Here is a 26,660-nt window from a genome sequence, read left to right as displayed (position 1 = left end):
ATGCAATACAGCTATGCACCTCTACTAACTGCTGTTCTGGACGAAACAACTGGGGGTTTCTCTATTATTCTGAAATTACTATGTTAAACAGAAAAAAAAAAAGCTAAAAAAGTTTTATTCCCTCAGAGCCTATAGATTCTATACATACATTTTCATTATCCTTTTTCTAGGGGGTTAAACCCTACCCTGCTCTTCTTGCTCCCTCACTCACTCTAATGTTTACTAGCACTACTGTTGTGCATTAATGACACTACAGAGAACCATGATGTTTTACCTGCTACCTTACAAAATTCTTTGAAATTAATTTTCCTCAGGAGTTAGAGTTTTCTTGACATCTGCATGTCACAACAGAATTTTGTATTTTCACAATCACATTTTTGATATTAAGTAGAAAAGGAAACAAGTCAGAAATAGTATGAGAACTCTTATAGGAGAAGTAAAATATATTTAATGCAAATATCAAAGTCTAAAAAAGAATTTTTCAGACTTGCAATTATAAAATTTTCAGTGTCCAGAGTCTGGCACAGATAGAATTAAATCAAAAATGCTGTTGGCCCAAGTAGGAATGTTCAATCCTATTAATAATTCATCCTGGAGTGGAGTTGACTGTGGAAGAATTACTCAGCCTCCAGGAGTGTCACACCTGAACTTTCTAAGGATGGATGGCAATGAATGCCATCATTTTACAATTTAGAGTAGCAGACACAGTAAGAACACAAGACTATAAGTAACAAATAAAATCCGCTTAAAAATTTCTAGAGAAAGAAAAGTTTCTCCCTGCTATAGTTATAGAAAAGGAGTAGCTAGTTTCAGAATTTATATTTCTTTATAGGTGTCGATGAAAAAATAGGACTTGATGTTTTAGTTTTATTTTACTAGACACCTAAAAATAATGTACAAGTTCAGACTCCTGCAAGTAAATATATACTAAGTGTATTAGTGTTTCACAACTACTCAACATTTCAAACTTTCTAAGTCCACCGGAGAAAGCTTAAATAAAGATCCATATAATGCTAAGTCCAACATAACTATCCATTTATTTACTCATTTTTTCAATATCTGCTTTACACTAGGTAGCTGGGATAGAATTGGAAGCCATTCAGCAGATCCAATAAAATTTCTAAGCTTTGAATAGAAGTAGGATGACTTTGGTATAGCAGTTTTTAAAGTCTCAAGACCAGATACAGCACAGATCTAAAGCAATAATTACATGATTTTTGAGACTGAGAAGATCACATTAGTAAAAATCTACTTTATAAACTTCAGGGGGTACTTACCCTAAAGAGATTTGTTTTATGCTTGATGTTTAAGACCCTGTGCCACGAGGCCCTAATTATTAATATTCTATTAATTCACCAATGCAGAAAGTAAAACTGCATTTTCCTGGAAATTATTCTTAAAAATATAAGCAGAAGGAAAGCATTTTTTTTCTTTCAAAGTTAAGGCACACTTTAGGTCTTAGAGTTGACTAGCTAGCATTAATATCTTATACCTCCCTGCCCTCCCCAAGTTTTAAAAAGATACAGTATAAACTTAAGGAAATAATGTATGAACTAACATGCAGAATCAAGGAAGCCAGAACTGCTATGTGGAAGGGTCTGTGTTGCTACGGTGGTAGCAGAAGGTGAGGCAACTGGCTTCTTCTCATCTTCCATTGAGTCCTTTGATGTTTCAGATGACTGTGTTGTAGATGAACGTCCAAATCTTGAGAACAACATTCCTCCAAGTCCCTTTCCAATGCTAGCAGCCCCTGTATTTCACAAAGCAGGGTAGTCATTCTGTTGAATTACACCACACTCTAAGTTAAAGAGCACCACCCATAATTACAGCCAACTGGCAGAGGGACCAAACCCTAGTCATGTTTTTCCAGGGTGGGAACATAAGAAAATTATAATTTATATTGCAGGTTTCTAAATAAAAATGGTGAATAGAATGAGAGTTGTATAAGCTCTAGGAATATAATACAGGAATATATAAACAAAGGAATAAAGATTCTATTTTATTTAAGTGATCATGGTTTGTTTATTTATTATTTTTTGGGACGGAGTCTCGCTCTGTCGCCCAGGCTGGAGTGCAGTGGTGCGATCTCGGCTCACTGCAAGCTCCGCCTCCCGGGTTCACGCCATTCTCCTGCCTCAGCCTCCCGAGTAGCTGGGACTACAGGCGCCCGCCACCACGCCCGGCTAATGTTTTGTATTTTTAGTAGAGACGGGGTTTCACTGTGTTAGCCAGGATGGTCTGGATCTCCTGACCTCGTGATCCGCCCGCCTCAGCCTCCCAAAGTGCTGGGATTACAGGCGTGAGCCACCGTGCCGAGCGATCACAGTTTATTAAAATATTTGGCAAGATTAAAATCTTTAATAAAAGAACCATCCCATTGACATGAGTATAGATTTACTATTGATATACTTACTACTGAATTTAAATGGACATGTAAGAAAAAGCCATCAATAAACAATGTATTAACATGAGAAAGTGAAACAGCCAATGAGTCCAGGAGATAAAGCCTATTTATAGTGCCACCTTGTGGTATTTTATATTAAGGCAACTTGTAATCAAAGGCAATGGACAGATTCAAACAGCACATAATCGAGTTCCAGTGATACAGCAAACATTGCGCCAGTACTGGAGATCATTCAAAGAAAAATTAAACATCCTTGTTGCCCTCAGGAATCACATAGTTCGAGAGACTTTTAGAATAGATCAGATAACTGGTTGGTAGGGAGCACCCTCTGACACAAGTGCTTTCTCATTTCACAGATGAGCAAGTAGAGCATTAAAAACTATATTATTTACTCAAGATCTCACAGCAAGCGGTAGGACCAAGATTAAAATGAGGGACTTGATTCTCAGAACAGCTTTTTCTGGTCCATCCAGCTATCTCATATTCTAAAACTATAAGATCTGATCTAATGAGAGAACTTTAGAGCTTTTTGGGCCTCGAATATGAGCATTGGGAGGGTAGTTAATTCTAGACACAGGGATTAACTATTGGGAGTTTCCTAATACATACAATACTTCTAGTCCCCCAAACTTAATGTCTATAAAAGTGCTTATATGCACAGATAAGGAATACTTAAGAGAAATTACCTAATATGCTTGCTTTGCCTATATTTGTTATAGATTCTCCATAGTGTCGGCGGGACAAGACTGGTGAGGTCACAGGGCTTGGTATGGTTGAAATGCCTTCATTCTCTGAAACTGAGGTAGGTTCTTTAGCTGGGTTGAGAAAGCTTGGCTTCATATGTTCATAAGGTAGAGGATTTGAAGTATTGTACCAGTGGATCTGGACAGGTGAAATGTTGCTGTAGTGTTTCAGTATTAATGGTTCTAATCTATAAGCCTTGATTTAAAAAAAAAATTCAAAGAAACACAGTGTTAAATCACAATGCTTGGATTTTAGTAAACTGTTCTTACTCTATTGCATGTTAAGTAAAACTCAGAGAAGGAATTTAATTAAAAAACAATAGTTATTTCAAACATGTATTTCTATTTGTTCACTGTTAATATGCAGTTGGTCTAATGATGAGATTATGAAAAACAGTCTAGGCTAGTGGTGTCTATCAATTAGTTTTTCAGAGAAATATTTTTATTATGTTCTGATATCATGTAAAAATTAGATTTATTTTAGTCTCATGAGCAAAGTTGAAGTACTAGATGGTAATCCTGGGAAACAGCAAATAAGGCCAATTTTTAATATTTTAGGAGCTCTGTTTAAGCTGTATTTTAAAATAGATTGATATAGTAACAGCATAAATCAGATGCCAGCATAAGAGCATGTGTCTGATGTGAAGTACCGACGAGACAGCAGAAAAGGCAATGGATATGGCATCAGAATCCCCAAAATTCATATTCGGGTTTCTATCACTTATTTTTCAATTTACATTTTTAGAAAATTTTATCTTTTAAGATGGAGATGGGGTCTCGCCATGGTGCCCAGGCTGGTCTCAAACTCCTGGGCTCAGGCAATCCTCCCACCTCAGCCTCCCAAAGTGTTGGGATAACAGGTATGAGGCACTGTGCCCGGCCTCTGTCACTTATTAATTGCATGATGCTTGTTAAGTCACTAGGTCTCGGAGCCCTGAGTTTCCTGAGCTGTAGAAAGGAGGTAACACTTCCTCTCTTACAGAGATGTGAGAAAGAGCAGATAACATTTGTAAAAACTGTCTTGCACCGTTCTGACGTAAACTATTTAACAAAGTATTAATTTTTTTTTAAATCACAGAAAAACTATAAAATGAATAATAAAAATTTAAGAGTTTGGAACCCTCCTTTAAAGTTACAACAAAGTTTAAGTTATACAAAGGACTGGGCTCAGAGCAGACCTATGAACTGAAATTCACTTTCAAATTACGAGACAATGAATAAAATGAGTATATGTTAATGAAACGCTTATTGTCTAGATGGGCGTATATATATATTTTACTTAATCCTAACAATCCTAGAAGGCAAAATATTATCATCTACATCATACAGATAAGATACAGTCTCAGAAATAACTTGGCCAGGATTGTGCAGTTTGTATTTGAATCTTATATTAAACTTCCAGTTCAGTGAAGTTAATATGGCAGTTGTAAGTCTTTAACATATGGGAGATTTTCTAAAATTCGAATGGTTAGTCAATGTTACATTTATTTGGTACTAGCTAAAAGGATCCTTTAAAAGACTTTCCACAATTATATAAAGCTATTTTTTCAGAGAATAAATGCTATTTAAAACAGTTTAATATTTAGTTAAACCAGCCTTGTCCCAAAGAAGTTTTAAGGGGGCATTTTTCTTGTCTGAAAATCTTACTTGGCATTACACTGTTTACCAGGATGCAAGGGTCTTGGGGTGCTTCCATTAAAAAAAATATTTACAGCATAAACAGAGAATAGAAAAATTTAACATCTTACAATTCTATTAGGCTATAATAAAGTTTTATTTTGATATTTAGTATTTGAATATTTTTATTTTTCAGAGTCTACAAAATACATTCCAATACTGTAGCATGCTTTAGATTAAAAAAGTATTTAGAGCAGGATTTTTAAGATTTATGGTTTCTAGGTTACTGGTATTACAATTGGTTAAGGTTTGAAAGTCCAGTAGACTCCTGTCTCTTGTATTAACTGTCTGGGAATAATATTTTTACATTACATTCTTCTATTACAAGTGCAACATAACCAGACCATCTCTAAGGTATTTTATCTCATGAGCCCTAAATTAACCAAAACACATGTTTAATAATCAGATAAATGAAGTGTTTTCATTAATTCGATGGCACCTTGTAAGATGTCTTATATAGATTTTTACTTTTTGGAGACAGAGTCTCGCTCTGTTGCCCAGGCTGGAGTGCAGTGGCACAATCTCAGCTAACCACAACCTCTGCCTCCCAGGTTCAAGCAATTCTATTGCCTCAGCCTCCTGAATAGCTGGGATTACAGCCATGCCCGGCTAATTTTTTGTATTTTAGTAGAGACGGAGTTTCACCATGTTGCCCAGGCTAGTCGTGAACTTGAGCTCAGGCAATCTGCCTGCCTTGGCCTCCCAAAGTGCTGGGATTACAGGCATGAGCACCACGCCTGGATTTTTTTTTTTTTTTTTTTTTTTTGAGATGGAGTCTCACTATTCTGTCACCCAAGCTGGAGTGCAGTGGCATGATCTTGGCTCACTCCAACCTCCACCTCCCAGGTTCAAGTGATTCTCCTGCCTTACAGGCACCCACTACCATGCCCAGCTAATTTTTGTACTTTTAGTAGAGATGAGGTTTCACCATGTTGGTCAGGCTGGTCTTGAACTCCTGACCTCAGATGATCCGCCTGCCTCAGCCTCTCAAAGTGCTGGTATTACAGGCATGAGCCACTGTGCCCAGCTGATAGATTCTTTTTAGGAACAATTTGACATTGAGAAAAAAAGAGTCTATATTGCAACTCACCACTGGATCTGTAGGATGAAAAATATTTAGTAACCGGTTACAAATCTCTCTAGGCAAAATATGGTCTTGACTTCCAGTATTTCCTGGGCGGATGCCACGCAACGCCAAGAAAACTGCTAATGGGGATCCCATACAGAAGAAATTCTCAACCTAAAATGATAAAGTCATCTTAAAGTTTAAAAATGGTGAAGTGTTACTTTTCAACAAAATTTGGGCATAACATAATATATAGCCAAATAGAAATAATAAAATTATCTTTGAGTATATTCGTTTTTAATAAGAGTTATCCAGATGGCCTCTGCCAACCATTAACCATTCTAGAATAATCTATTTCCACGAGATACTTCATTATCTTTAAATCTAATACTAGTTGAATAAAAGGAAGATAAGGATCATTTTCTTGTATATTTGTATACACTAATCAAATATTTATTGAGGTACTACTTTGTGTGAAGTAATACACTCAGTGCTGTGATGGACATAAAGACCAGTAAGACACAGCTTCTGCACTCAAAATTTACAGTCCTGTGGGGAACGCAGAATAAAATACGTGCATAGCAGAGGGAAATAATGCTTTAAGAGAGTGAAAAAAATAATTCGAACTTTGAAGGCTTTACAGAGGAGGTAGCCTGTGCATTGGCCAGTAAAAGACGAGAAAGGTTTCTACAGCTGGGGTTGGATATTGGTGCCGGAAAGAATAACATTCCAGACTCGTAGAACCAAATGAACTAAAGCCAAGGTGGGAAATAACTTGGTTAATTTTATTTAATTAATTAATTTATTTATTTTTTGAGACCGAGTCTCGCTCTGTCACCCAGGCTGGAGTGCAGTGGTGCGATCTCAGCTTACTGCAAGCTCCGCCTCCTGGGTTCACGCCATTCTCCTGCCTCAGCCTCCTGAGTAGCCAGGACTACAGGCGCCCGCCACCACGCCCAGCAAATTTTTTTGTATTTTTAGTAGAGACGGGGTTTCACCGTGTTAGGATAGTCTCGATCTCCTGACCTCGTGATCCGCCTGCCTTGGCCTCCCAAAGTGGTGGGATTACAGGCATGAGCCACCGTGCCCGGCCATAACCTGGTTTATTTTTGAGAATAAAAACAGTCTGATAGGCTGGGTGCGGTGGCTCACGCCTGTAATCCCAGCACCTTGGGAGGCCGTGGCGGGTGGATCACGAGGTCAGGAGTTCGAGACCAGCCTGGCCAACATGGTGAAACCCCCGTCTCTACTAAAAATACAAAAATTAGCTGGGCGTGGTGGCAGGCGCCTGTAATCCCAGCTACTCGGGAGGCTGAGGCAGGACAATCACTTGAATCAGAGGGGCGGAGGTTGCAGTGGGCCAAGATCACGCCACTGCACTCCAGCCTGGGCGACAGAGCAAGACTCCATCTCAAAAAAAAAAAAAAAAAAAAAAGTAATGATAGTAGAGATGAAATGCAAATTCTACAATGGGATTACTCCAAAGACCATACTCTTAGGGCTTTTAAAAATATGTTATAACTTACCACATTGTTTTGCAATGTATGGAATATATATATATATATTATATATATAATATATGTATTTTTAAAAAAACACTTTGTAAGTAATGGAGATAGATTCAATTTAAAAACTCTTAACGTTTTAAAGAAATTTCTGCATCATTCCACATCTTAACCTGTGTGTTAAGTTCTTGTGATAAAAGAAACACATTTCAAGAAGAGGTAATATAGTATACTAGACATAAGCAAATACTGAACAGGAAATGAGTATTAGGAAACTTATGACATTTCCCATTTAACACTGCAAACAAGTTATTTGTTATTCAGCTATAGGGTGTGTCCTTTCCAATAGTCTAGTCAATGCTGACACCTCTGCCACATTTTCCTAAATCACTGCTTTCAACAGGTCATTCTGATACTTAAAAACCCTGCAAAGCTTCCCAATGCCCATATCAATATAAGTTCCTTATTTCTAGCTATTCCTGCTCTCTCACTGCCTCCTTGTCCTGACTCCTATATATTCTAGCTAAACTAAGTTTGCTCACCCAGCTCCAAGCTAACCCTCTGTCTTGTGCTTTTGTCATATATTGTTCACCCATTGAAATGCCAGCTTTCCATCCCTGGAATCATTACTCATATACTTCCTCTGATTTTTTCTCACCACTGACCAACTAGGTGATCACTAAGATTTCTTAATTCTAAATAGTAAATATTTCTCATCTGTCTCTATTTTTCTTTACCACTATTCTAGATTAGTTGATGCTTCTTGAGGTATATCTTCATATATATATACAGCCCTCCATGTCTTTGTTTATGCCATTCCTCTTACACAGAATAGCATCTCTCCTTTCTTTCCCTTGGCAATATCTAATTTACTGAGACCAAGTACAAATATCACTCCTCTGTAAACTTTTGCAGGCAAAATTAGAACCTCCCTCTCTTGTAATATATTGTTCTGTAATACTGATAATAGTATCAATAATACTGTGTTATATAACCTGAGGACTGGGGAACTGACTTGTCTATTCTTTTCTTTGTACAACCAGAAACGGCAGTGTCCAACATATAGTATATGTTGAATAAATATTTATTTTGAAAGAACAATAAACTTTCATTTGAATCCTAAAGGCATATTTCAGATGACGTTAAAAAAAATACTGAGATCAATGTTGAAGAACACATTGCTCTTTCCTTACCTTAAATTTTAAGGCAGGTGTTTGTGTCATAGACAATGCTTTCAATCCATGCAGCCGTTCTTCTATTTCCTTCAGCCTAAGAAGGGGTATGAGATTATATACACACACGTATTTATAATTTCATAAATATTAGATGCTTGCTAGCTTACTAAAGTATAAAGACGTGGATGATGGTCCATTATCCCTCACATTAATCCTGGTTGACAGTACTTAATAAATGTCTCTGCCACAGTACAGAAAGTATATAAAAATTTATGAAATAATTAGTAAAAGTACCCCTAGTTGTCATGATACCTGCTGTTAATAGCTTTTTTGGTAGTAAAATGTGAGTCATATACAAGCACATATACATCTTTTAAAAAATTATACCAAACGGTTAATACCATATATACTGTTCTTTTTCTATACTTCAGAGTTTAGAGATCTTATCATTTCATTGCCTCCTGACCAACTTCAATCTTTTTTTTTAACAACTATGACTGTCCAAAATACAGGTGAACCATATAGTCTAACCCTTCTCTGTTGATGAATATCATTTTCAATTACAATGTTTCATAGCTACTTACATTTAGTAAACTATGGAATGAAGTTATTATTATTAGTATTTTTTAAAAGCTATAGTTGGCCAGGCGCAGTAGCTCATGTCTGGAATCCCAGCACTTTGGGAGGCTCAGGTGGGTGGATCACTTAAGGTCAGGAGTTCAAGACCAGCCTGGCCAACATGGTGAAACCTCATCTCTACTAAAAATACGAAAATGAGCCAGGCGTGGTAGCAGATGCCTGTAATCCCAGCTACTGGGGAGGCGGGGGCAGGAGAATCACTTGAACCTGGAAGACAAGAGGTTGTGGTGAGCTGAGATTGTGCCACTGCACTTCAGCCTGGGCAACAGAGCAAGACTCTGTCTCCAAAAAAAAAAAAAAAAAAATCTGTTATTTTCCATGCTTTTTTTTTTTTTTTTTTAAGTTTTACTGGATTTATACATCTAAAATGCTGCTCCGAGTCTTGGCAAACATGACATTTTATTTCAAACCTAACAATTATTTTGACACTATAGTATTTATGTGTCTAGCCTATGATACTTAATAAGATTCTAAATGAAATCCTTAGTTAACATCTATAAGACAAAAACAAAACTAGTAAAAATTTTAGTCAACTAGCACATTTGTTTTAATATGCTAGTAAATTATCAAAATGAGTGATTTTTCATTTTTGTATTAGAATTAATCATATAAAGAGAACAAAAGATAAGGCATGTAACTAGAGATGAAGATAGGAATGCAGCAAAGAATTAAAAGATAGTATCGGGAGGGCCACAAATGATTAAATAATTATAAAATCTATTTATAATTATATAACACATATAATTATGTTTATACATATAACATGTAAAAAAAATATTTGCTAAAAAAAAGCGCATAAAAATTATTTTCAGAATAATTAAAAAGGTAGAAACCCACCTCAAAACATTTTCAATAAGGATTCTATGCAGTGACTAAGCTTGGAATAAGTTTTAAATTTCACTCCTAACAAATTGTGAAAAAGATGAAAGGAAAACAAGGAGAATAACAAAAGAATTTATTTTATGCTACAGGAAAATGCATGTAATTAGCATGAAAATCAACAGTCTCTAGCTTGATTAGGCATGCTATGTAGTAATCTTTGTACCTTGAACAATGCATTATTTCTTTATCATGAAATTCTTAGTTTTCTCCTAAGAGGTCCAGTAATTCCATAAAGACATTTAAAAATTTTTCAAAAGATTAGGATATTTTACCGTCGTTTTGTTATATAGAGTTCATCAAGAAGATGTCGTTCTTCATAGCTCATCCATCGTTCATCAGGCAACTCTTCTTCCTTTTGCAGCAACTGTTCATAGAGTCGAACTGGATTCCAGCCAGTCATTATGTCATAAGTAATTACACATCCCAAGGAATGTGATACTATTGAGACTTTACCCCCTTTTTCTTCAAAGTCTGGATTCCGAGAACAGAAAAGGGAATATAATCGATTCAGCTCTTGCTGAAGGCCTTTAACTAGCTGTTTGAAATAAGAAAACATTATCATATTAGAGTTGTCACTGACTACTATACACTTATTCTAAACTCAAATACATTAAGGTAGAAAAACATACATTACCGATTAAATATACCTAGGTTATTAAAATTAACTTAGGTCTTTCAAAATCTTGCAGGAATGAAGTAAGGTATACATACTGTTATAATCCATATCATCACTAAGAATATAGGCAGATACTACCTACATAGATCCTTCTGTAGTCCTTAAACCAACTGTATAAACCAGAAGTTCCATAGATTAAAAAAAAACAAACAAACCAAAGTTCTATGCAAATACCAATAAGATTTTCAAAGACCCCTGCAAATTTCTTTTTTGTTGTAACTTATCCACATGCAATTCTAAATTTTTGTACCTTGTAGTTTTTAGTCAGTAAATTTTAGAAAATGAGTATCTGGGCTTGTGATAATATGTATACTAACATATTATAAATTATTGTGCATTTAGATAGAGTAATGTAATAAAAGGCCACTGAATGACTGAAGAAAAAACTAAAGTTGATCTACTGGGTATTTCAAAATTCCCACTAAGTTGGCAATACAGATATAAAAGTAAAAAGTTGTTTTCTATGTCTGGAAAGCAGAGCTATTTTAAGTTTAGAGGTTAATAATGTGGGGAGTATTTTCATAATTTTTCTTTGTAAAAGTGCTTTCTTTGAAATTAAGCTTTAACAAATATTACTGAAATATTCCATAAAGTCAGAAGAATAAGGTTCTTTTGTTACTCAAACCCATCCTGGGCCCTGATCTGAGTTTTAAGGCAGTCTTCTCTTCTTCCTACCATTGCTTATTTCTATTGGATTAAGAATTTCCTGCTGGATGTTCAATTTCTCATTTCAGTACTTCTTAATATACCAGCTGCTACTCTGACATATACATATTAGTTATTTGTTGCTTCAATTTTCAAGTTTGTTACTATGTCTCAAGAGAAAACTAGCCACTATCAACTTCTATTGAAAATTCTTTATCTGCTGACACAACCTGAAAATCATTCTTTATGTACTTTATGATTGGCAGGGTTAGCAGTGACATGAATAAAGGGATGACGGTCTCTGCTGACATCTCAGAGCTCCATAATGCAATACTGGTTAAAGCTAAAGGTCTAGTTAAAGCTCTGAAACTATCATGTCTGATGAAATATATTCAGCTGATGAAGAAAGAAAAAGATAAGACAAGCTTGCAGCATGTGGAAGGATGATAAGCTGCCTTTTCTCTAGGGAGAAATGCCAAAGTTTTATTTTAATTAGACTCTTTAATCAAGAAGTAAAAAAGAATTACATGCTTTAGTGCAATGGTTCTCCAATTTGCAACATGCATTAGAATAACCTGTAGGGCTTGTTAAATACAGATTTCTAGGTACCACACCAGACTTTTTGATCCAGAAGTGCTGAGATGTGGCCTGGGAATCTGCATTTCATTATGCTCCCAGAAGATGATGCTACTGGCCTGAGGACTACACTTTAGAAACTACCGATTTAATGGCAATGTACATAAACATCTTCTAAGACATGGGTTGTAAGTAAAACTCTAATTAATATAGTTTCAGGAATATGGAGTGTGAAATACTACATGGCTCTGTTTGAAGGGAGCTATCATATGCTTTGGATTTGGCTTTGATAAGAATATCAACCAATCCTTAAAATTTCGTTATTTTCCTGATTTACAATCTACATGAGGTAGGTACAGAGAAGGCTAATGTTTAGATAAAATAATTTCCTTTAAAAGCAACAGTTCTTAATCGTTTTTATTTTTGAAGACCTTGATTTTAAGACTTGTACCATGTAAATCTCAAAGCACTAAAAGATATATACTTTAGTACTCTGATAAAACGTACCTAATCTTTTTGTTTTTATAAAATACCAGCCTACTCCCATATTAAAGTTTTTTTAAAAAGGAAATCACACTACCAGTAATTAACCGATTTCATATTCAAAAATTTTAAAACATCTCTCACTATACCAAATACTTCATTAGTTTGGCAATCATATATGGGCAAAAAAACAAGATCAAATTATCTGAGGCAGAGAAAGTCTATTTGATGCTAAAATATTTCACTATGGAATGAGGCATAGCATGGACAGTTTCTGAAGACCTGATGATGTCATCTGTTTTAATAATTATACACTTGAATAGAAATGGCCTTCGTATTTCCTTATTAGAGCATATCTGGATTTGGTAGCATTTTCTTTTTCTATTGCTTTGCATATATGAGAGACATCTATGGTCAGACATTATGATTTTGAAAGCCAACTTTTTAAACAGCTTTGTACTAACTCTAAATGCTTCTGTATCTCACCCGCTCATCAGTGAAAGGAGAAATTCATCTCTATGCTGTATCCAACAAGTTTACTCTAATTGGAATTTTTTTTTTCCTTTTCCTTCTCTTTCTGATCCAATTATATTCTCCTAATTAGGATCCCTTCGTGACCAAGTGTATTCATTTGGGACATCTCAGCCAAGATTAACAATATATCCTGTAATCTTAACTTTATTATCTATTAAGTCTACAATATGATCTAATCAAGTCAACAAACCTCTTACACAGTAAGCACTGGATAGCTTTTCAAAAGTTTAAAACCATTTCTAATTTCCATAACCACTGCTCAAGAGTTAAAATTTATGAAGGAAATGAACATAAGGAGGAAAAACCTGGCAGTTTCAAGAGTTGAGTCCAAACACACAAAATATGGCTGAGGAATAGAGTTAGTCCTTTGTTCTCCCTGCTTCAAGAAATTGTAATGAGAAAATGTAATATAGAGAGTTCTAGGCGTCTGTATCAATTAAATAATTCAAATAATGTCAAGACACAGCTAGGACAATTCTCTTTATAATTCTTCAATTTTAAAAGCTATTAAAAAGAGAGTTCAGATTTACACAAGATGTACAGTTCTCTCTGGATTTCTTGTGCTACTTTAGGGTTGAAGTAAGGGCCAAAGGCTCTCTGATGATCTCTTGATAGTCTGAAATTAATTTTTGGTTGATTTTTTAAACTGGTCCTCAGAAAGTCATCTGAGAAGTACTGATTGATATACACAACTTTTCCCCAACCATGACTTTTCAGGAATTATTGGGAAAATCATTAGGGTTCTCCCATGAGCATGTAAGAATCTGAGAGTTAAAAGGGACCTCAGCAATGATCTAATTTAAACTGCTGTGAAGGTAGGAGTCTCTTCAGTAGCATCCCTGAGAAGTGGTCACTCAGTTTCTACCTTAGTGCATATCTCCATTTTAAAGTATCCACTTCTATCTTTAGAGACAGCTTTGTTACTACAAAGTTCATTACAGTAAACAAACATGTTTCTTCACCTATTTTCTATCCACTGACCTTTACTTTTTAAAGTTAACAGAATAAGTCTATTAAAAATATGGTGGCCCTTGAAATACATCAATCATAATTTGAATGTCTAAGGACCATGAATTATACTGGAAACTTTATACACATTGCATCTTTAATCCTAATGACAAACTTTATCAGTACATATTTTATCCCATTTTATAAGTGGGGAAGCTAAGAAAGTGAGAAATTCGATCTAAGATCACAGAGCTGGTTAAGTAGCAGGTTTTTTTTGTTGTTGTTGTTTTTGTTTTTTTTTTTTTAGATGGAATTTTGCTCTGTTGCCCAGGCTGGAGTGTAGTGGCGCGATCTCAGCTCACCGCAACCTCCGCCTCCCAGGTTCAAGTGCTTCTTCTGCCTCAGCCTCTTGAGTAGCTGGGATTACAGGTGTGCACCACCACACCTGGCTAATTTTTGTATTTTTAGTAGAGACGGGGTTTCACCATGTTGGTTGGGCTGGTCTTGAATTCCTGACCTCAAGTGATCTGCCTGCCTTGGCCTCCCAAAGTGCTGGGATTACAGAAGTGGCAGGCTTTGAATCTGCATCTATTTGACTACAAAGGCTCAGAGAAGAAAGGGGAAAAAGGCTCTTTCAAATGCCTCACAAATAAACCAAACAAGGTTCATTCACCAGGCATGTGACTTAGTCCTAATCATTCCTTCCCTAAGGAAACATATACTTTTAAATAATTTATCCTAGAATATTGCCTAACACCAATCTCATGTTAATGTATTTTAATTTACAGAATCAACTTTTCTTTTTTAAAAATAGGAATAGGCCGGGCACGGTGGCTGACACCTGTAATTCCAGCACTTTGGAACGCCGAGGTGGGAGGATCACTTGAAGTCAGGAGTTCAAGACCAGCCTGGGCAACATGGTGAAACCCTGTCTCTACTAAAAACACAAAAATTGGCCGGGTGTATTGGTGCGTGCCCGTAGTCCCAGCTACTCAGGAGCCTGAGGCATAAGAATCACTTGAGCCCAGAAGATGGAGGCTGCAGTGAGCTGACATAGTACCACTGTATTCCTGCCTCGGTGAGAACCTGTCTCAAAAAAAAAAAAGAAAAAAAAGTTTGCCCACCTCTCACTTAGGAAGCACCCCTTTTGTTCTTCACAATGCCTTAAGCAGTGTTTTCCCAGAATTCCCGGGATAGTATCAAGTAGGGGAACTGTTAAAAATACAAAATCACCGGCTCCATCTCAGAACCACCGAATGAGAATCTCTGGGAGATCTGGGAAGCTATTCCATTTCCTAACCTTTTTTTTTTTTTTTAAACCAGATGGGCTCTCCCTCTGTGGCCCAGGCTGGAGAGCAATGGCGTGACCTCGGCTAACTGCAACCTCTGCCTCCCGGGTTCAAGAGATTCTTCTGCCTTACCCTCACCAGTAGCTGGGACTATAGGTGCCTGTCACCATGCCTGGCTAATTTTTCTATTTTTAGTAGAGATGGAGTTTTGCCATGTTGGCCAGGCTGGTCTGAACTCCCAGCCTCAAGTGATCTGCCCGTCTCGGCCTCCCAAAGTGCTGGGATTACCAGCATGAGCCACCATGTCTAGCCTCTTTTTTTTTTTTTAAGAGATGGAGTCTCACTCTGTCGCCCAGGCTGGAGTGTAGTGGTGTGATCTCGACTCACTGCAAGCTCCGCCTCCTGAGTTCATGCCATTCTCCTGCCTCAGCCTCCCAAGTAGCTGGGATTACAGGCGCATGCCACCACGCCCAGCTAATTTTGTATTTTTAGTAGAGATGGAGTTTCTCCATGCTGGTCAGGCTGGTCTCAAACTCCCAACCTCAGGTGATCCACCCTCCTCGGCCTCCCAAAGTGTTGGGATTACAGGCGTGAGCCACCGCGCCCTGCCTGGCCTCTTCTTATTTGAAAATAATTTCAAATATATAAAATGTTGCAAAATAAAAGTAACATAAAGATCACTCATATAACCTTTATCCAGGTTCACATATTGTTAGCATTGTATCCCATTTACTTTATTCACTCGTTCTATTTCTATGATAAACACATAAACCCTCACTTTTTTGGGAATCATTTGAGGATATATTATATATGTCATGATCTTTTACGCCTAAATTCTTCATTGTATATTTTCTAAAACTAGGAATATTCTCTTCTATAATCATAGTAATCTTTATAAATTTATTTTGAAATAATATTTCATCTAATCTACCATCCACATTCCAATTCTGCCAGTGTATCTAATAGTATCTTTTATTGCAGTTTCCCCTATCCAGTACAGGATCCAGTTTAGGATGAGATAGAGTATTTAGCTACATGTCTCTTTAGCATCCTTTAATCAGGAACATTTTCCGCAGCCACTCTGCCTTTATGATACTGATTTTTTTTTTTTTTTTTTTTTTTTTTTTTTTTTTTTTTTTTTTTTTTTTTTGAGACGGAGTCTCGCTCTTTCACCCAGGTTGGAGTACAGTGGCGTGAGAACAGCTCACTGCAGCCTCAACCTCCCAGGCTGAAGCAGTCCTCCCCGGCCTCGGCATTCCGAGTAGCTGGGACTACAGGCCCAAACCACCATACACGGCTAATTTTTAAAAAATTATTTTTGGTAGAGATGGGGTCTGGCTATGTTGTCCAGGCTGGTCTAGAACTCCACGGCTCAAGTGATCCTCCTACCTTGGCCTCACAAAGGGCTGGGATTACAGGCGTGTGTCACTGCACCCAGCCTGATAATGATATTTTTAAAGAATACAGTCTCATTCCTACTTTTTATTACAACATCCTCATTTTCTGTTTGTCTGATGTTTCCTCATTGTGAGAATACTGTATAAGTGATGTGTTCTCCTGTGTGTGTCATATCCAGAGGCGCATAATGTCCATCTGTTCCTCAGGAATACCCAGTGTAGGTATTGCTTGATTTCTCCAGTGTATAATTATTGTCCCTTTTTCTTAAATGAATAATCAGTTTACGGGGATATACTTTATGACCATGTAAATATCCTGCTCCTCATCAAAATACTGCCTTCAATTTAGTATCCATTGATGATTTGTGTCCAGTCTTCTCTTACCTAATCCTACCATGATAGCTGCAAAATGGCTTTCCAACTCCAGGATTCCATCAGTTGCTCTTTGGCATTCTACTGTAAGAAAGGATTCTCCATTCTCCCCATTTATTTATTTATAGTCAATATGAACTTATAATTTTTTCAATGATTTATAAATAATAATTTTGGTGCTCAAATGTTCCAGATTTGGCCAGTATGAGCTGCTTAATTTGGCCCTGTGTTCTTGTGACCTACCCCATGATTCTCTTGAGCGTCTTCCTACCTTCTGCCGTAACAAGTTGTCCCAGCCCCAGAATCAGCCATTTTCCTGAGGAACCCTGGTTTTCCTCAGGGGGAAATAATAGCACTAAAGGAAAAGATCCGGGTGCTAGGTGTGCTCAATTAGGGTGTCTTTGCTTATTGGCCACTTTAGTGGACAAAGTTAGGAAATACATGCATAAACAGGCATACCCTGTTTTATGGCACTTTGTAGACACTGCATTTACAAATTGAAGGTTTGTGGCAACCCTGCGTTGAGTAAGTCTACTGGTGCCACTTTTCCAACAGTGCTCACTTCATGTCTGTGTGTATTTTATAGCAATAGAGTATTTTTAAATTAAGGTACGTATATTTGTTTAGACATAATGCTGTTGCACACTTAATAGACTACAGTATAGTGTAACCATAATTTATATGCACTGGGAAACCAAAAAATTTGGATGATTTGCTTTATTGTGACATTCACCTTATTGTGGTGGTCTGAAACCAAATCTACAGTATCTCTGAGGTATGCCTGTATATATACATATTCACCTACATATATAATACTTACAATACACACGCATATTTTAGAAATTGTTGAATTTACAATGATACCCTCAAATTCCAGTACCTGCCACCCCCATCCTGGGTTTATTTTTGCTGTTATTTTTAATGAGTATGAAATGATTCTAGTCAGAGATGTTTGAAAATCACTGCTAAAGACTGCTGATGAATCTTAGTCACCAGTTCTCATGCTCTCCCATGAAATTCATCTGGATTAAAAGACTAATTCAAAGGACTGGGTGTTCCCTTTGCCCCCCATTTATCATAGCCATTGGTTCCCTCTTCCTACTATTTTATTCAGTTCCTTTCTGAGGATAGTAATCTTTCCACATGTAAGAGCATTACAGAAAGTGACCATTTGCTCAGTCACCACTAGCCAATAGCCAGAGCTCTGAGCCCTCCTAGGGGTACCACCAACCATATATATGCACGTATGTGTATGTGTATGGTAACATGCGCTCTGATATCCTCCTCCCTCCACTCTCACTGGTTTCACTTCTAATATTAGAGTATATTCTGTGCTATACAACTCCAGAAGGAAATCATAAACATACCAAAAATTTGCAAGTATAATTCATTATTTTCTTTATGTTCTACTCTCTTTCCCTACAAAAATCTGGTTCCCTTTCCTCCGTTTATAGTTAATATCAGAACCATCTACCACTTGCCTAAGCTAGAAATTGTAAGCATCATCTGTCTCTTCCCTTCCTGTATCACCCATAACAAATCATTTCAAGACTACTTAATTCTATCATATTTTGAATCCATCTCTTCTCTTTATTCCTACTGACGTTATTTTGGGTTAGAACCTTGTTATCGCTCACTTGAATTTATGAAGATAGAATTGGGGTATGGAATAGAACTGTTTTTTCCTTTTTTCATTCTCAAGAACATAAAAATATTGGGGAGAAATAAGACACAACACTATCTGTTACTTCCTTTGCCAAATCTATGTCATTTTACTAGCTTATAAAAATGAAAATGTGTCAAAATGTGCTCAGAAAATATTTGGCAAATTAAATTTATGTTAATACATACAAAATAAAGCTGTTAACTCTGAAATGCTTTACATGTCTATTATAAAAACAGTTACAGGTTATGAAACCTTAAGAAATCTAAACTCTTTATACAGAAAACATATACGCTAAATCCATTCCATACTTAGTTTTTCAAAGCTTAGTTAGGAATATTTTTAGATTAAAAACACTGATAAAAGAAAGCGCCCAGAAAAAACATCAAACTCTTCTTTCTCTTATGAAAGCAGAGGTATCTACAGGCAGCAACACATCTGTTTCAGCATTGGAGAATTTTACTCAGAATTCAGAAACTAAAATGATTTGATATTACAGTACCTGTAATAACAGTAATTCTTGACTGCCATGTGCCACATGTTAATATAAGCATTACCTCAATTAATCTTTACAAGAATGCTATGAAGTAGCTACTTGTTAGAATATCCACTTTGCAGATAGAGAAGCCATACAAAAATTAAGTGTTACAGTGGGACTGGAATTCAAGCGGTCTATCTCTAGAGCCCATATACAATTTGCAAAAAAAAAAATTTCCACTGCATGGTTTTTAGAACAAAAATTGGGGCCATATATGATTATGAGGAAATGTGGAAATGTAATTTATCTTAAGTACTATAACAATAAGCCTAAATGCTTTTTTCAGAGGGAAAAAAAGAATAATTGCAAAATTTTCCATGGATTTCTCTTCCTTCCATACATTTCATAAATGTGGCCCTAGGTACTGTAATATTTTAAACTTTCTTGAAGGCAGAGACTCCCCCTTGTACAAGATCCTTGTACAGTATCTTATACATAGTAAGTTCTCAATAAACAAATTTTCAATAAACATGTAGACCATATTCTTAGTTCAAAGCACCTTTAACCAGCTGAATCAGTATACATATATATTATCAAATCTTACCTGGGATTCCTGATAAATAAATTTTACCAAAGTGACCGATCTTACTTTCAAACACTTGCACTGATTTTCTCTGTCTCCCTGCTAATGAAGGGTAACAGTCTGCAGTAAAGTGGCCCCCTGTTAGCCAATGTTTGGCATAGAGTAGGGCTCACTAAATATTTACTGATTAAAGGCCCAGGAAAGTCAAAATAATCAGCCAATAAATAACAGAGAGACTGGCTATATTGTGAACACAGAGGAGAGAAGTGGTAAACAGTGTAAGCTGTGAAGCTGTATTGCCTGGGTTCAAATACTGGCTCTGCCACTTATTAAGTGAGACACAATGAACAACCCTCAAAATCTCTCTTGGCATCAGTTTCCTCATCCTTCAAATGAGGATACTAATCATACCTACTTCACAGGATTTTTTAAAATAAGGGTTAAACAAGTTCACACATGTTAGGCAATTAACATGTTAGTTATTCCTACTAAACAGAATTCCTTTCCCTCTTAACAATAAAGTGACAGAATGCATTTGGTGGAGATTCTCTCATTTTCTTGAGTAAACCTTCACCTCTTACCCCCAGTGTTACTCTTGGGAGACATCGGCTCCACTACCATTATTACAGAAGTGAAGCAATAAAAAAGTCCATCATATACAAAAAGTTTAAAGGACACTTTACATCTAAAACTCTTTTGTGAAGACAACAATCATAGGTAGAATTAGATTTACAAAAAATGTTATTTCTCAAAGAACTATTTTCTAACCAGTCCCCCAACCTGAGATCATCTGTTTTATTAAGGGTCCCAATGTCTAGTTTGAAGACTACCAAATTTATTAAAAGTAGGCTATTTACAGATTAATGAATTATTGTAATTTCTCATTTGCTTAAAAAAACATAAAATGTAAAAATTCAGGACATTTATAAGCTATCACTAAAAAATACCCACCAGCAAGATAATCATGATACTTACTTCATCTCTATAAAGTGGACTAGTATAATACATTATGTCCATTGCACTGCTGTTCAGCATATCCCTTAAACCTCGTACTTTGTCAGGAGTAATGGAATCAACAGTGTCTACAAAAACAAACAAAAAAAAATCAAGTAAACTTATAGAAAGTCTCTGTTACAGGAAAATAATAGTGAAGAAAATTACATTGCCTGAAATAGTAACTATTTAAGTTAACATTTAAATATTCAAGACCAGCTTTGGCTCTAATGGATCTTCCCTTCCTGTAAAATACTTCAAGAACAAAACAGTAAAAGACAAAATAGGAGATGAAAAGAAACATTAAAGGATGAAAGCCATTATCAAATCTATAAAGCGTCATCCTTTTTTGTATGTATTGGCTTTTGCATGAAATTCAGGGATACCCGGAGCAAAACGAGGCCACATATTTTAGAACTAGTGTCAAAACACAATCCCAAGTATTTTTGTACCTCCTTTTCTGTTTCCTCTCCTTTTCGAGATGGAGTTTTGCTCTGTCCCCCAGGCTGGAGGGCAGTGGCGTGATCTTGGCTCACTGGCTCAAGCGATTCTCCTGCATCAGCTTCCCGAGTAGCTGGGATTATAGGCGCGTGCCACCATGCCCAGCTACTTTTTGTATTTTTAGTAGAGATGGGGTTTTACCATGTTGGCCAGGCTGGTCTCTTAACTTCTGACCTCAAGTGATCTGCCTGCCTAGGTCTTCCAAAGTGCTGGGATTACAGGTGTGAGGCATTCGCCCAGCTTCTCTGTTTTTTTTTGATCTATGCACCTTCAGCTTGGCAATACACATGTACACTGCCTAGAGCCACTGGTGGCAACCAGCAACAAATTAAAAAAAGTCATCCTACAATTTGCATCCATCTATCTTTAGTGAGCCAAAGATTCTACGGGCAAGAACTGTCAGATCACAAGTATGCACAAAGGCAAATAAATCAGCAATGTTTATCAGTAAACAAGATAAAGATGGTGTAATTTACTGTATTGAAAAAAACTGCTACATAAACTGATTTTCGAACCAGTACACCCTTCCACGAGTTATGCCTAACCTATGGAAATTTTACCTTGGAAAGATTATTCTATTGGACACCTAATAAAATTATTAGAGATATAGAAAATTTTACATTTCTTATAGAAATACAAAGCACTATACTTGGATGAATACTGTGATTTGAAAGCACAAGGTGAGCAGAAGGCTTATGATTTTAGTGAAACAAAATTTCTTTTATTCTTTTTCACTTTATTGGCTTAGGTTATTTTATTTATTCCTCCATTTTAATACAATGTAATAATAAATGGAAGGCAAAGACAAGCAAAGGTTCTTTTTTTTTTTCCAACGATGTAAAGGGAAATGTTGTTGCTGTTTGTGGTTTACAACATATTTACAGGCTGTACCTATTTTTAAATTGTACAAGTGAAAGATGTGACTACCATGCTGATCTGAAAATACTTCAAATGTCATTTTAATGCATTTCCAAAAAAAGTTTTTACTGTGAAATACAGACACATATAAATAAAGGTATTTAATTATGAATGGGCAGTTTAAATAATAATCTACAAAAACATGTTCATACCATCCAGTTTAAGAATACTGCCAGTATCTTAGAAACCCACCATATATTCCGAAATAATCACAGGCCTCTCTAGCAGACAGGGAGAAGTAACTACAGGTAAGAGGTTTGTATTAATTGTGCTTTTCCTTTTCCTTACAGATTTACTACATGTCCAATAATATTAATAACTGCACCCAATTACTTCTATAGAATTTACTATGTGCCAGAGCCTAAATATTTTATCTGATTCTGAACACTGTGTAAATTGAGGCATTATCTATGGTTTGCTTGCACCCTTTCACCCAATATTATGTTTCTGAGATTCATCCAAGTTGATACATATAGCTGCAATCCACTCTTTTTCACTGTTGTATAATATGCCACTCTATACCTATATCACAATTTATCCATTCTCTTTTTAGAGTTATTTGGGTTGTTTCCAGTTTTTTGCTACTACATATAAATCATATGTCATATAAATAACACTGTTTTACATGTCTCCTGGTGCACGTTTAAGAGTTTCTTTAGAGTACATCTCTAAGAAGTGGGACTACTGTGTCAAAGGGCACATGCACATTCAGCTTTATAAGATGATGTTAAATCTTCCAAAGTGACTACAGCAAGTTTCATTCCCAACAACAGTGAATGACAACTCTCACTGCTATACAACCCCAACAACACTTGGTATTGTCACCTTCTTAAATTTTTGCCTGATGGGTGTGAATGATACTTTACTGTGGCTTTAATTTGCATCTCCTTGATTACTAGAAAAAATATACATATATAAATTTAAAACAATCTTTTCTTTCCCACTTAAGTTTCTTGTCCTTTATTCTGGATGTCAAACCTTTGGCGGTTTTATCTGTTGCTCTGTTGTAACATCTTTTTCCCAGTTTGTGGCTTGTCTTTTGTTTTTTATGGTCTACTGGTAAAGAGAAGTCCTTAATTTTAATCTAATCAAATTATCTTTATTAGTTTATAGTTGCATTTTTTTGTATATTAAGAATTCTTTCTCTGCACCTTGAGGTTATACAGATACTGTTTTGTATATTTTTCTAAAAAGTTTTAAAGTCTTGGCTTTCATATATTATGTTTTTGATCCATGTGAAATGTGAAGTAGAGATCATTTTTTACATTTTTCCCCCATAGGACACCCAGTTATTACCATATACTGTTTATGGAACAGACCATCCTTTCACTAATGATCTGTAATGCCAGCTCTGACATATAGAAGGTTTCCTGTTTAGGGAGTCTCTAATCTGGTACACAGGTCTATTTGCCTATCCTTGTGCCAAGGATATTTACGGAAGTTTGAATACAGTACTAGGTATGGCTACCTAGTAGGTCAAGACTCCACCCCTCAAATCCATCATTCTGTGTTTTGGCTATTTTCAGACCTTTGTTCCTTTTTTATTTCATTTTTTAAAAAATTTTATGGGTACATAGGAGGTGTATACATTTATGGGGTACATGAGATATTTTGATATAGGCATGTAATGCATAGTAATCACATCATGGAAAATGGGGTATCCATCCCCTCGAGCATTTATCCTTTGTGTTACAAACAATCCAATTATACTCTTTATTTTAAAATGTACCATTAATTTATTATTGATTATAGTCACCCTGTTGTGCAATCAAATACTAGGTCTTATTCATTCGGTTTTTTTGTACCTGTTAACCATCCCCACCTCCCCAGTATCCTTCCCAGCCTCTGATAACCATCCTGCTATCTCCATAAATTGTTGTTTTGATCCTACAGATGAGAACATCTGCTGTTTGTCTTTCTGTGCCTGAGTTACTTCACATAACATAATGACCTCCAGTTCCATCCATGTTGTTTCAAATGACAGGATATCATTCTTTTTTATGGCCAAATAGTAATCCATTGTGCTTATGTACCACATTTTTTTTATCCACGCATCTGTTGATAGACACTTAGGTTGCTTCCAAATCTTGGCTATTGTGAACAGTGCTGCAACAAACACAGGACTCTGCAGACATCAATTCAATATACTGATTGCCTTTCTTTTTAATATATACGCAGCAGTGGGATTACTGGATCATATGGTAGCTCTATTTTTAGTTTTTCAAGGAACCTCCAAACTGTTCTCCGTAGTGGTTGTACTAATTTACATTCTCACCAACAGTGTATGAGGGTTCCCTTTTCTCCACATTTCACCAGCATTTGTTATTGCCTGTCTTTTGGATATCAGCCATTTTAACTGGGATGAGCTATCTCATTGTAGTTCTGATTTGCCTTTCACTGCTGATCAATGATGTTGAGCACCTTTTCATATGCCTGTTTGCCATTTGTATGTCTTCTTTTGAGAAATATCTACCAAATCTTTTGCACATTTTTTGGATTAGATTATTAGATTATTTCCTATATAGTTAGTTGTTTGAGCTCCTTAGATATTCTGGTTATTAATCTCTTGTCAGATGGGTAGTCTGCAAATATTTTATCACATTCGGTGGGCTGTCTCTTCACTTTGTTGATTGTTTAGCCCTTTGTTCTTTGATAATCATTTCAGAATCAGTTTGTCAAGTTTCATGGAAAAACTCTGGAAATCCTGGCTGGGATTACATGGAATCTATAGATTGATTTGGGAGAATCAACACCTCTAGAATAATGAATTTCCCAATCTAACAAAATTATCTTTCAGTTGTGTTTAAGGTCTTTTAAGTTTCTTTAATTTGTAACATAAATATACTTCTTTTGCTAGATTTATTTCTTGGAACTTTTTATTTTTGATGCTATTTGTCTGTTCCTGGTATACAGAAATGCAGTTATGTTTACATATGGAATTTCTATGTCACAACCCTAATAAATTATGTTATTAATTCTAGTAATTTTTTCTTTCTTCCCCTCCCCTCCAGATATGGGGTCTCTCTGTTGCCCAGGCTGGAGTACAGTGGTTATTCACAGGTGTAATCCCACTAATGATCATCACAGGAGTTTTGGCCTGCTTTGTTTCCAACCTGGGCTCTTTCACCTCTCCTCTGGCAACTTGGTGGTTCCCTGCTCCCGAGAGGTCACCATATTGATAGCGAACTTAGTGTGAACACCTGATTGGCATAGCGCACTATAGCACAGAACTCCTGAACTCAAGTGATCCTTCTGCCTATGCCTCCTGAGTAGCAGGGACTACAGTCACATACCACTGCGCCTGGCCTAAAAATTTTTCTGTATATTCTTTGTATATTCTGAGTAGACAACCATATGACCTACAAATCAAAACAGATGTTTCTGAGTCTTTGTAATTATTATTTCTTTTTCTTATCTTATTACACTGCTAAGACTTTCAAGCAGAATATTTAAGTTGTAAGAGTGGATATCTTTGGCTTATTCCTGATTTAAAGGAAATGGTTTTAGCCTTTCACTACCAAAGAACACAATGATGTTTGCTGTAGGTAGTAGACACCCTCTTAAAATTATTTTTAAATTTACACACAATAAAATTGACTGAGTTTTAATGCATGTGTAGTTGTATGTAACTACTGCCATGATCAGGATATTGAACTGTTCCATCACCCTAAAAAACTTCTACATGCTGCTCCTATAAATTCAAATCCTCCCTGCTTCCCCTAACCCCTGCTGACCAATGATCTGTTCTCTGTCCCTGAAGTTTTGCCTTTTCCAAAATGTCATGAAAATGGAAGCATAAAGTACATAAACTTTCAAGACTGGCTTTTTTTTTTTTCTTTGAGACAGGGTCTCACTCTGTCACCCTGGCTGGAGTGCATTGGCACGATCTTGGCTCACTGCAACCTGTCTCCTGGGTTCAAGTGATTCTCGTGTCTCAGCCTCCTGAGTAGCTGGGATTACAGACGTCCACCACCACGCTGGCTCATTTTTTTTGTATTTTTAGTAGAGATGGGGTTTCACCATGTTGGCCAGGCTGGTCTCGAACTCCTGACCTCAAATGATCTGCCTGCCTTGGCCTCCCAAAGTGTTGGGATTACAGGCATGAGCCACCGCGCCCAGCCTAAGACTGGCTTCTTTCACTCATGAGAATGCCTTTTATACTACCAAAGTAGATTAAACCTAACAGAAATTACAACCTCAGGAGTTTTACTAAATGTTAATTCATCCATATTATGTACTTTCCTGAGAAGCCTGAGCAATTTACCTGTATGAATGGGGAAAAGTTCAAGGGATCATGTTGTTATTACACTAGAACTTTACATATGAACCACTGCTGCTGAGATCTGTTTTGGTCAATAACATTCCTTTTTTTTAAAACTCATTACAATTTTTGATGCAATTTGGGTTTGATAAACTACAACTGACATTCCTAACTGACTGTGAGACAGAATCACAGACCTGGACAAATCCTTATAAATCATAACTGACTATAAGACAGAATCACAGACCTGGA

The 26,660-nt window shown here is 36.3% G+C and overlaps 1 protein-coding gene across 4 annotated transcripts in view; it reads right to left on the bottom strand.

Annotated features, from left to right (window-relative positions):
• The window catches only part of DDHD1 (DDHD domain containing 1), a 124,593-nt gene that overhangs the window by 6,521 nt on the left and 91,412 nt on the right, over window positions 1-26,660 (bottom strand). For all 4 annotated transcript variants that reach the window (XM_032179353.2, XM_032179356.2, XM_032179355.2 and 1 more), the window contains 6 exons: window positions 20,711-20,817; window positions 10,364-10,626; window positions 8,589-8,664; window positions 5,915-6,064; window positions 3,091-3,343; window positions 1,559-1,750 (listed from right to left, as the gene is read on the bottom strand). In XM_032179353.2, the coding sequence (XP_032035244.1) occupies window positions 1,559-1,750; window positions 3,091-3,343; window positions 5,915-6,064; window positions 8,589-8,664; window positions 10,364-10,626; window positions 20,711-20,817 (1,041 nt within the window). The remainder of the gene's footprint in view (window positions 1-1,558; window positions 1,751-3,090; window positions 3,344-5,914; window positions 6,065-8,588; window positions 8,665-10,363; window positions 10,627-20,710; window positions 20,818-26,660) is intronic.

Source organism: Hylobates moloch, unplaced genomic scaffold, assembly GCF_009828535.3.
Source record: "Hylobates moloch isolate HMO894 unplaced genomic scaffold, HMol_V3 SCAFFOLD_16, whole genome shotgun sequence".
In the NCBI taxonomy this organism is placed as follows: domain Eukaryota; kingdom Metazoa; phylum Chordata; class Mammalia; order Primates; family Hylobatidae; genus Hylobates; species Hylobates moloch.
This window is presented reverse-complemented; position numbering and strand designations above follow the sequence as displayed.